The sequence below is a fragment of the Pelobates fuscus genome, chromosome 6, assembly GCF_036172605.1.
Source record: "Pelobates fuscus isolate aPelFus1 chromosome 6, aPelFus1.pri, whole genome shotgun sequence".
Lineage (NCBI taxonomy): Eukaryota > Metazoa > Chordata > Amphibia > Anura > Pelobatidae > Pelobates > Pelobates fuscus.
In genome coordinates, this window is record NC_086322.1 from 547,908 (window position 1) to 560,371 (window position 12,464).

At 47.4% G+C, this 12,464-nt stretch overlaps 1 protein-coding gene across 10 annotated transcripts in view; it reads right to left on the reverse strand.

Moving 5' to 3' along the window:
* Positions 1 to 6,729, reverse strand: part of LOXL3 (lysyl oxidase like 3) — a 337,537-nt gene extending 330,808 nt beyond the window's left edge. For 5 of the 10 annotated variants that reach the window (XM_063457485.1, XM_063457484.1, XM_063457483.1 and 2 more), the window contains exon 1: positions 6,051 to 6,728. In XM_063457485.1, coding sequence (XP_063313555.1) covers positions 6,051 to 6,063 — 13 coding nt within the window. In that variant the 5' untranslated portion in view covers positions 6,064 to 6,728. Of the gene's footprint in view, positions 1 to 6,050 lie in introns of all 10 variants that reach the window. The other 5 variants (XM_063457482.1, XM_063457481.1, XM_063457486.1 and 2 more) reach the window with 3 other exon arrangements.
* Between the last annotated feature and the right edge of the window lie 5,735 nt (positions 6,730 to 12,464).

The window sequence follows — 12,464 nt, forward strand, 5'->3', positions numbered from 1 at the left end:
TCCCCATTAGCACATTCTCTCCTGTTCTGTACATTATAACGCTCCCCATTAGCCCATTCTCCCCTGTTCTGTACATTATAACTCTCCCCATTAGCTCATTCTCCCCTGTTCTGTACATTATAACGCTCCCCATTAGCACATTCTCCCCTGTTCTGTACATTATAACTCTCCCCATTAGCCCATTCTCTCCTGTTCTGTACATTATAACGCTCCCCATTAGCCCATTCTCCCCTGTTCTGTACATTATAACTCTCCCCATTAGCACATTCTCTCCTGTTCTGTACATTATAACGCTCCCCATTAGCACATTCTCCCCTGTTCTGTACATTATAACGCTCCCCATTAGCACATTCTCCCCTGTTCTGTACATTATAACGCTCCCCATTAGCCCATTCTCCCCTATTCTGTACATTATAAAGCTCCCCATTAGCACATTCTCTCCTGTTCTGTACATTATAACGCTCCCCATTAGCACATTCTCCCCTGTTCTGTACATTATAACTCTCCCCATTAACACATTCTCTCCTGTTCTGTACATTATAACTCTCCCCATTAGCACATTCTCCCCTGTTCTGTACATTATAACGCTCCCCATGAGCACATTCTCCCCTGTTCTGTACATTATAACGCTCCCCATTAGCACATTCTCCCCTGTTCTGTACATTATAACGCTCCCCATGAGCACATTCTCCCCTGTTCTGTACATTATAACTCTCCCCATTAGCACATTCTCTCCTGTTCTGTACATTATAACGCTCCCCATTAGCACATTCTCCCCTGTTCTGTACATTATAACGCTCCCCATTAGCCCATTCTCCCCTGTTCTGTACATTATAACGCTCCCCATTAGCACATTCTCCCCTGTTCTGTACATTATAACGCTCCCCATTAGCACATTCTCCCCTGTTCTGTACATTATAACGCTCCCCATTAGCACATTCTCTCCTGTTCTGTACATTATAACGCTCCCCATTAGCACATTCTCTCCTGTTCTGTACATTATAACGCTCCCTATTAGCAAATTCTCCCCTGTTCTGTACATTATAACGCTCCCCATTAGCCCATTCTCTCCTGTTCTGTACATTATAACGCTCCCCATGAGCACATTCTCCCCTGTTCTGTACATTATAACGCTCCCCATTAGCACATTCTCTCCTGTTCTGTACATTATAACTCTCCCCATGATCACATTCTCCCCTGTTCTGTACATTATAACTCTCCCCATTAGCACATTCTCCCCTGTTCTGTACATTATAACTCTCCCCATTAACACATTCTCTCCTGTTCTGTACATTATAACGCTCCCCATTAACACATTCTCTCCTGTTCTGTACATTATAACTCTCCCCATTAGCCCATTCTCCCCTGTTCTGTACATTATAACTCTCCCCATTAACACATTCTCTCCTGTTCTGTACATTATAACTCTCCCCATTAGCCCATTCTCCCTGTTCTGTACATTATAACGCTCCCCATTAGCCCATTCTAACCTGTTCTGTACATTATAACTCTCCCCATTAGCCCATTCTCCCCGGTTCTGTACATTATAACGCTCCCCATTAGCCCATTCACACCTGTTCTGTACATTATAACGCTCCCCATTAGCCCATTCTCCCCTGTTCTGTACATTATAACGCTCCCCATTAGCACATTCTCCCCTGTTCTGTACATTATAACGCTCCCCATTAGCACATTCTCCCCTGTTCTGTACATTATAACGCTCCCCATTAGCACATTCTCCCCTGTTCTGTACATTATAACGCTCCCCATTAGCCCATTCTCCCCTGTTCTGTACATTATAACTCTCCCCATTAACACATTCTCTCCTGTTCTGTACATTATAACTCTCCCCATTAGCCCATTCTCCCCTGTTCTGTACATTATAACGCTCCCCATTAGCACATTCTCCCCTGTTCTGTACATTATAACGCTCCCCATTAGCCCATTCTCCCCTGTTCTGTACATTATAACTCTCCCCATTAACACATTCTCTCCTGTTCTGTACATTATAACTCTCCCCATTAGCCCATTCTAACCTGTTCTGTACATTATAACTCTCCCCATTAACACATTCTCTCCTGTTCTGTACATTATAACGCTCCCCATTAGCCCATTCACACCTGTTCTGTACATTATAACGCTCCCCATTAGCCCATTCTCCCCTGTTCTGTACATTATAACGCTCCCCATTAGCACATTCTCCCCTGTTCTGTACATTATAACGCTCCCCATTAGCACATTCTCCCCTGTTCTGTACATTATAACGCTCCCCATTAGCACATTCTCCCCTGTTCTGTACATTATAACGCTCCCCATTAGCCCATTCTCCCCTGTTCTGTACATTATAACGCTCCCCATTAGCCCATTCTCCCCTGTTCTGTACATTATAACGCTCCCCATTAGCACATTCTCCCCTGTTCTGTACATTATAACGCTCCCCATTAGCCCATTCTCCCCTGTTTTGTACATTATAACGCTCCCCATTAGCCCATTCTCCCCTGTTCTGTACATTATAACGCTCCCCATTAGCCCATTCTCCCCTGTTCTGTACATTATAACGCTCCCCATTAGCACATTCTCCCCTGTTCTGTACATTATAACGCTCCCCATTAGCACATTCTCCCCTGTTCTGTACATTATAACGCTCCCCATTAGCCCATTCTCCCCTGTTCTGTACATTATAACGCTCCCCATTAGCACATTCTCCCCTGTTCTGTACATTATAACGCTCCCCATTTGCACATTCTCCCCTGTTCTGTACATTATAACGCTCCCCATTAGCCCATTCACCCCTGTTCTGTACATTATAACTCTCCCCATTAACACATTCTCTCCTGTTCTGTACATTATAACGCTCCCCATTAGCACATTCTCCCCTGTTCTGTACATTATAACGCTCCCCATTAGCACATTCTTTCCTGTTCTGTACATTATAACGCTCCCCATTAGCACATTCTCCCCTGTTCTGTACATTATAACGCTCCCCATTAGCACATTCTCCCCTGTTCTGTACATTATAACGCTCCCCATTAACACATTCTCTCCTGTTCTGTTCATTATAACGCTCCCCATTAGCACATTCTCCCCTGTTCTGTACATTATAACGCTCCCCATTAGCACATTCTCTCCTGTTCTGTACATTATAACGCTCCCCATTAGCCCATTCTCCGCTGTTCTGTACATTATAACTCTCCCCATTAACACATTCTCCCCTGTTCAGTACATTATAACTCTCCCCATTAGCACATTCTCCCCTGTTCTGTACATTATAACTCTCCCCATTAGCCCATTCTCCCCTGTTCTGTACATTATAACGCTCCCCATTAGCACATTCTCCCCTGTTCTGTACATTATAACACTCCCCATTAGCACATTCTCCCCTGTTCTGTACATTATAACGCTCCCCATTAGCCCATTCTCCCCTGTTCTGTACATTATAACGCTCCCCATTAGAACATTCTCCCCTGTTCTGTACATTATAACGCTCCCCATTAGCACATTCTCCCCTGTTCTGTACATTATAACGCTCCCCATTAGCCCATTCTCCCCTGTTCTGTACATTATAACGCTCCCCATTAGCACATTCTCCCCTGTTCTGTACATTATAACGCTCCCCATTAGCCCATTCTCCCCTGTTCTGTACATTATAACGCTCCCCATTAGCCCATTCTCCCCTGTTCTGTACATTATAACGCTCCCCATTAGCCCATTCTCCCCTGTTCTGTACATTATAACGCTCCCCATTAGCACATTCTCCCCTGTTCTGTACATTATAACGCTCCCCATTAGCACATTCTCCCCTGTTCTGTACATTATAACGCTCCCCATTAGCCCATTCTCCCCTGTTCTATACATTATAACGCTCCCCATTAGCACATTCTCCCCTGTTCTGTACATTATAACGCTCCCCATTAGCACATTCTCCCCTGTTCTGTACATTATAACGCTCCCCATTAGCCCATTCTCCCCTGTTCTGTACATTATAACTCTCCCCATTAACACATTCTCTCCTGTTCTGTACATTATAACTCTCCCCATTAGCCCATTCTCCCCTGTTCTGTACATTATAACGCTCCCCATTAGCCCATTCTCCCCTGTTCTGTACATTATAACGCTCCCCATTAGCCCATTCTCCCCTGTTCTGTACATTATAACGCTCCCCATTAGCCCATTCTCTCCTGTTCCGTACATTATAACTCTCCCCATTAGCCCATTCTCCCCTGTTCTGTACATTATAACGCTCCCCATTAGCACATTCTCCCCTGTTCTGTACATTATAACGCTCCCCATTAGCCCATTCTCCCCTGTTCTGTACATTATAACGCTCCCCATTAGCACATTCTCCCCTGTTCTGTACATTATAACGCTCCCCATTAGCCCATTCTCCCCTGTTCTGTACATTATAACGCTCCCCATTAGCACATTCTCCCCTGTTCTGTACATTATAACGCTCCCCATTAGCCCATTCTCCCCTGTTCTGTACATTATAACGCTCCCCATTAGCACATTCTCCCCTGTTTTGTACATTATAACGCTCCCCATTTGCACATTCTCCCCTGTTCTGTACATTATAACGCTCCCCATTAGCCCATTCACCCCTGTTCTGTACATTATAACTCTCCCCATTAACACATTCTCTCCTGTTCTGTACATTATAACGCTCCCCATTAGCACATTCTCCCCTGTTCTGTACATTATAACGCTCCCCATTAGCACATTCTTTCCTGTTCTGTACATTATAACGCTCCCCATTAGCACATTCTCCCCTGTTCTGTACATTATAACGCTCCCCATTAGCACATTCTCCCCTGTTCTGTACATTATAACGCTCCCCATTAACACATTCTCTCCTGTTCTGTTCATTATAACGCTCCCCATTAGCACATTCTCCCCTGTTCTGTACATTATAACGCTCCCCATTAGCACATTCTCTCCTGTTCTGTACATTATAACGCTCCCCATTAGCCCATTCTCCGCTGTTCTGTACATTATAACTCTCCCCATTAACACATTCTCCCCTGTTCAGTACATTATAACTCTCCCCATTAGCACATTCTCCCCTGTTCTGTACATTATAACTCTCCCCATTAACACATTCTCCCCTGTGCTGTACATTATAACGCTCCCCATTAGCACATTCTCCCCTGTTCTGTACATTATAACGCTCGCCATTAGCACATTCTCCCCTGTTCTGTACATTATAACGCTCCCCATTAGCACATTCTCCCCTGTTCTGTACATTATAACGCTCCCCATTAGCACATTCTCCCCTGTTCTGTACATTATAACGCTCCCCATTAGCACATTCTCCCCTGTTCTGTACATTATAACGCTCCCCATTAGCACATTCTCTCCTGTTCTGTACATTATAACGCTCCCCATTAGCACATTCTCCCCTGTTCTGTACATTATAACTCTCCCCATTAGCCCATTCTCCCCTGTTCTGTACATTATAACTCTCCCCATTAGCACATTCTCCCCTGTTCTGTACATTATAACGCTCCCCATTAGCACATTCTCTCCTGTTCTGTACATTATAACGCTCCCCATTAGCACATTCTCCCCTGTTCTGTACATTATATTTCTCCCCATTAGCCCATTCTCCCCTGTTCTGTACATTATAACGCTCCCCATTAGCCCATTCTCCCCTGTTCTGTACATTATAACGCTCCCCATTAGCCCATTCTCCCCTGTTCTGTACATTATAACGCTCCCCATTAGCACATTCTCCCCTGTTCTGTACATTATAACGCTCCCCATTAGCCCATTCTCCCCTGTTCTGTACATTATAACGCTCCCCATTAGCACATTCTCCCCTGTTCTGTACATTATAACGCTCCCCATTAGCCCATTCTCCCCTGTTCTGTACATTATAACGCTCCCCATTAGCACATTCTCTCCTGTTCTGTACATTATAATTGTCTCATAAACCGTATATCTCCTATTCTGTACATTATAAATGTGCCCCATTAACACTTCCCCGCCTCTAACTTACAGTATACTTGTCCCCACTAAAACTCTCCCCTCAAATTTCCGCGTCCTTCTCTCACCTTTTCCACGCATGGTTCTTTTCTTCTGTTTTTGGTGTTCCTGATACGTTTTTACTCCCGGTATCCTAGCTTCCGTCTCCTCCTCTGCGTTTATCTAATTCCGGGATTCCCCTTTGTAGTACTGGATGGTCCCTCTCCTGGCTGTACCTCTCCTGCCTCCCTATGGTCCCTCTCCTCTACTAGATCTGCTCCCTCTGTTTTTATGCCTGGACCTCCTCCTTTCCTGGATGTGGCTGGTCCCTTTGCTCTCCTGCTTCCGGCTAGTTCCTCTCTTCTCCTGGCCGGATACCGTCCTGTCTTTTGCTTGGCCCTTTCTCCCCTAGCTCTGGCTAGACCCCAATCTCTCCTGGCTCGGACTGGGCCTTCTCCTGGCACTGATCACACACTTTTCTGGATGTAGCTTTATCCTCTACCATGTACTGGCCAGATTCTGTTTTCTTGCTGCAAGCTGGACCCTCTCCTGGCTCCGACTGGCCCTTCTTTGTCTCCTAATACTTTCCCATAGCTCTCCTTCTGTGTAAGCTGCTCTCTCTTTCCCTCAGGATTTAAAGCAAACACAGAATGAGAAGGGGGGCTGTGTCTGTCAGTGTGTATGTGCAGAGTGCCACATATACAATTATAGTGAAAAGGACAAACACCTAATCAAATATACACATCAGGACACAGAGGGCTGCCCACAGCCCAGCAGAAGGAATGTGTCCACATCTGTCTTCCAGATTCCAGCTATCAGAGAGTCTAACCCCAAGTTGTTATTTATAGGCCAGATGTTATTAACTAAGTCAGGTGGGGGTAGAACAGGGTTAATTAGTAGCAGAAATAAGCTTCTTTCTACCAACTCGCATCACTCCCATCACGGGAGGACCTTTATAGTGACGAGATACTGATGAAAGACTCCCAGAATTAGAAAACAGGCATTAATTACGTCATTATTTAATAAATGTTTTTCATGGTGTGTCTTTGGTTTAACGCCAGGATGGAATTGCACTAACGTGCAGGGATTACTTACTGTAGCAAGTCCACAATGAACGTAACAGCTGCGTTTACACTATAGAAAGGAGAAGGAAGAATTGTTCAGATACAGAACACGTAATGGACACCCAAAGCAGTTTAGATTGCTCAAAGTGCGAAGACTGTCCTTTTTTACTCATTTTACAAAAAGTGCTGATTTCCCCCTAGAATTAAGCCCATTAGCACAGGGCCTTTAGCACCTTCAGTTCCTGTGTGTCCAACTTGTCTTTTTGCAACTGTTCGTTAATCCACCTATTGTGACAGTCGGTCGGACTCCCCAGCGGCAGTGTATTGTAAAGGGAGAAGAGGCAACCGGTATCTCTCCCCAGCGGCAGCATACCCTACAAAGGGGAGACAATTATCTCCTGGACGATGCAGGAGGGCCCATGGTCTCTACACCCAACCTACAGGGATGCTGGCCGTCCTATCCAGATCCCCAACTACCCCCCCAAGAATACCAGGAGGAGGAAGTAAGCAATGTCTCGCCTCCCCAGCCAAGTTGCATCCAGGCTACCCCAGCCGAAGCGCTGACATCGGGGCAGAGCGCAGCTGGCCGCTGCCCCCCAAGCACCCACAGCGTCTTGCCCGGTAGCAATGGAGGGATCACCTGGCGCAGTAAAGGTGTGTTGTGGGTGGGCTACTCCTGTACTGATTTATTGTGGGTGGGCGTATCGACTAACTCAGGCACTGACCGACAGGTCAGATACCTGGTTAGTCTCCCCCCCAAAGGGGTGATGTGTGACAAAATGGCTTTTGTCACTGGGTTTGCATGTGACAAACTGCCCTGCCCCCCTGTCTCTTGGAGGAGCCGGATTGCTAGCCTCTTACCCTGGGATGCTGGCCCGTTAAGTCATGGGGTCTTAAGGCACTTGGGACAGAGCCCTCTGTCTCTGGATCACATCGTTCGCCTTACTTGCTTGGATTGTACATTTCCCCTGTTACACTCGTATGTGGGTTCGTGCAGTTTAACTTCCATTATAGCTGCACTAAGGCTGTTCGTACCGACGAACAAACTGCCGAAGGGCCGACCACCCGGTCTGCGGAGTGTGCTGCTTGTTAGCCACCCAGAAGCTGCGGTTAACCGCAGCTTAATTGTCAAATGCCTGGGTGGCCGGCGTTCGTTTGCCGAACACGTGGCGGCGGCCATTTTAAATCGCCGAATACTCAGCGGTAGTTTGTCGTCGACGCTCTGGATCTCTTTTCGGGTACATTTGCACGGACAGCTGGTGAACTTAAACTTTACTCGACGTTATTGAGAACTGTGTTCGTGGGATCTGAGCGCTATTCGCCTATAATATGCGCTCAGATCCAAGCTACTGGGGGGGTGTGGAACATGGGGACTTCGTTCAGCGAAACATGAGTTATTGATTTTAATACAGTTTTGTTAAAAGGTAAAAAGCACATGTTTCTCTCTGCCCGGAGATAATTAGGTTCTCTGCAACCACTTAAGTTAATTATCTCCAGGATAGAGAGGAGGGGTAAGTTAATTATCTCCAGGATAGAGAGGAGGGGTTACACTCTTCCTGTGGGTGTGTGTAATATTTGTAAAGTACAGTGATTGGTTCTGTATATTCTGTTTCAGTCTTCCACAAGGTCCCATGTGGGAGTGTCCTTGCTGGAAGACCACCATAAAAGGGCTGAGTTTGGCCATCAATAAACATTAATTTTACCCCTTCATGAAGTCTCGACTCGACTGTTTGGGGAATTGGGAGCTATAATCACTACTTCACTCTTTTCAGCTTGGATTTCGGGAGACGCTACAAGGATCAGCGCTGCACGGATAGCAGGATCCTTTACACTATATATGGGGGGGTGCCGGGTTACTATGTATGGGGGGGGTGCAGGGTTACTGTATATGGGGGGTGCAGGGTTACTGTATATGGGGGGGTGCAGGGTTACTATATATGGGGGGTGCAGCGTTACTATATATGGGGGGTGCAGGGTTACTATATATGGCGGTGCAGGGTTAATATATATGGGGGTGCAGGGTTACTATATATGGGGGTGCAGGGTTACTGTATATGGGGGGGTGCAGGGTTACTATATATGGGGGGGTGCAGGGTTACTGTATATGGGGGGGTGCAGGGTTACTGTATATGGGGGGGTGCAGGGTTACTATATATGGGGGGGTGCAGGGTTACTTTATATGGGGGTGCAGGGTTACTATATATGGGGGTGCAGGGTTACTATATATGGGGGGGTGCAGGGTTACTGTATATGGGGGTGCAGGGTTACTGTATATGGGGGTGTGCAGGGTTACTATATATGGGGGGTGCAGGGTTACTGTATATGGGGGGGTGCAGGGTTACTGTATATGGGGGGTGCAGGGTTACTATATATGGGGGGGTGCAGGGTTACTATATATGGGGGTGCAGGGTTACTATATATGGGGGGTGCACGGTTACTATATATGGGGGGGTGCAGGGTTACTGTATATGGGGGTGCAGGGTTACTGTATATGGGGGGGTGCAGGGTTACTATATATGGGGGGGTGCAGGGTTACTTTATATGGGGGGGTGCAGGGTTACTATATATGGGGGGGTGCAGGGTTACTTTATATGGGGGTGCAGGGTTACTATATATGGGGGTGCAGGGTTACTATATATGGGGGTTGCAGGGTTACTGTATATGGGGGTGCAGGGTTACTGTATATGGGGGGGTGCAGGCTTACTATATATGGGGGGTGCAGGGTTACTGTATATGGGGGGTGCAGGGTTACTATATATGGGGGGTGCAGGGTTACTATATATGGGGGGTGCAGGGTTACTATATATGGGGGTGCAGGGTTACTATATATGGGGGGGTGCAGGGTTACTTTATATGGGGGTGCAGGGTTACTATATATGGGGGGAAACAAGCAACTTTCTCCCAGGAGCCAGGTTACACCCACCTCACTGTACACAAGGTAGAGACCCCTGGACAGACCCCCTTACGACACCGTATCCCTGAAGCAGTCCGAGATGGAATGCGGAAGGAGATACAAGAGATGACCCAGCTTGGGGTCATCGAACCCTCTGACAGCCCTTGGGCTTCGCCTGTAGTCCTAGTACCTAAGAAAGATGGGACCACCCGGTTCTGTGTGGACTACAGGCAACTCAACGAGCGGACCACCACTGACGCCTACCCGATGCCCCGGGTAGACGAATTACTAGATCGTATTGCCAGGGGACGTTATCTGACCACCATAGACCTATGTAAGGGCTACTGGCAGATTCCCCTGGCCGAGGATGCTATCCCCAAGTCGGCATTCGTCACCCCATTTGGCCTGTACCAATTTAAGGTCATGCCTTTTTGGATGAAGAATACCCCGGCTACCTTCCAACGGATGGTGGATAGACTCCTGGATGGCTTCCAAGAATTTGCCTGTGCATACTTGGACGACATAGCGATCTACAGTGGGTCCTGGGAGGAACACCTGGTACACATAGGGGTGGTACTGGATAAGATTCGGGCCGCCGGCCTGACATTGAAGCCAGAAAAGTGCCATGTAGGTATGGCAGAAGTACAGTACCTGGGTCACCGAGTGGGATGTGGGAACCAGAGACCAGAGCCCGCCAAAGTGGAAGCGGTGGCTAACTGGCCCACACCCACTACTAAGACCCAGGTATTGGCCTTCTTGGGGACAGCAGGGTACTACCGACGTTTCGTTCCTGACTACAGCTCTATTGCTAAGCCCCTGACAGACCTGACGAAAAAGAATTTGCCTAAGCAGGTCCTGTGGTCCCCGGCTTGTGAAGCTGCGTTCCAGGCACTGAAACAAGCTCTCGTGAATGCCCCTATCTTGGCTGCCCCAGTCCCTAACAAACACTTTCTCGTTCACACAGATGCTTCCATGTATGGACTGGGGGCTGTGTTAAGCCAAGTTGGGGAAGATGGAGGAGAGCATCCTGTCGCATACCTCAGCCGAAAATTACTACCCAGAGAAGTGAGTTATGCGGCAGTTGAGAAAGAATGTTTAGCCCTAGTCTGGGCATTGAAAAAGTTAAGTCCCTACTTGTATGGGCAAGAGTTTTCCCTTGTAACGGATCATAACCCCCTCGTTTGGCTTAACCGGATTTCAGGTGACAATGGGAGACTGCTAAGATGGAGCTTGGCATTGCAACCTTACAACTTTACTATTAGCTACAGACCCGGTAAGCTGAACGGAAATGCGGATGGCTTATCCCGGCAAACAGACATATCCACCACCTCTTAGTCCGGGCATCCCCAAGTTGACCCGCCACAGGGTCAAGCCGGGTCTGCCGGAGTGTTCCACAAGGGGGGAGCCGTGTGACAGAACCATCCGTCTGTCTATTTCTTTGGTGGATTCGACTATTTTGTGCCATCCGTCTAAATGACTGATTTGATATATTATGAAGCATGTTTTACCGTTCCAGCCTGTTTCCAGCCGTTCGCATCATTTCGCACGAACTCCATGTATAACATATAGGTGGCCGCCATTTCGGGACTTTTGCACGTGTTCGCGGCCATCTTGCGTGCGAACAGCGGTGTTTGCCTGTGAACGCATGGAACTAAAAACGGATACACAAACAGGCGAACACCGCTGAGACCTCCATGCGCCCAGAAATTTGTGCTGGAACTACCGAACGACGGGCCATTCGGTAGTTACACGTAATCAGCTATGGGGAATCCAGCGAACTCGGAGATAGTTGTGGATGATGAGAATTTCGTATAGTTTTAACAGGCGAACGGAGACCGACTGCAGGGCCAAAACTTGTGGAACTCTTTTCGGCTAGAAAATCCGTGCAGTCGGTCAAAACTTCAAACATCCATAACTCCCGAACCCCACAACCGAATGGGCTGGAATTTGGACAGAGTGTTCCCCTAACCAAGACCTTTCAAGCGGTGCTGGACTTAAAGGTGTACCCCCTGTTTTTGGGGTACATCCAGAACTGGGGTAAAATATTGTACGTTATAATTGTGTTATGTGTTTATCTGAGGGGAGGAGACGTGGGGGTGTTACCCTGTGTATAATTGGTTGTTTTCATCCTCCCCCTGGGAGTGTCCTGTGTGTGCCTTTTCCTAATAAAAAGCAGGCTGGGTGTTCCAGTCCTCAGATCTTGTTTGACCCTCAACACGGAGCTTCAGTCTCGTTATTGGGGGGATTCTTATTCACGCTTAAGGACTATTTATGGGAAACTTATGCCGCTTGGTGGATATCGTTTTTCGGTTGTTAGCGGCAGTTCGTGGAGTTCGGTTCGGGAACCTGAGTACATTCACGGATCCCGTTCGGGAGATTACCGCTTCCCCTGGTTATGGTTCGTGGATTATACATTATACGAACAAAGACTTGATACGGTGAGAGGGGAAGGTGGACTAAACGGCGATTTACTTATTAAGACAAAAGGTGTCTTAACATGGGGGGTGCAGGGTTACTGTATATGGGGGTGCAGGGTTACTGTATAT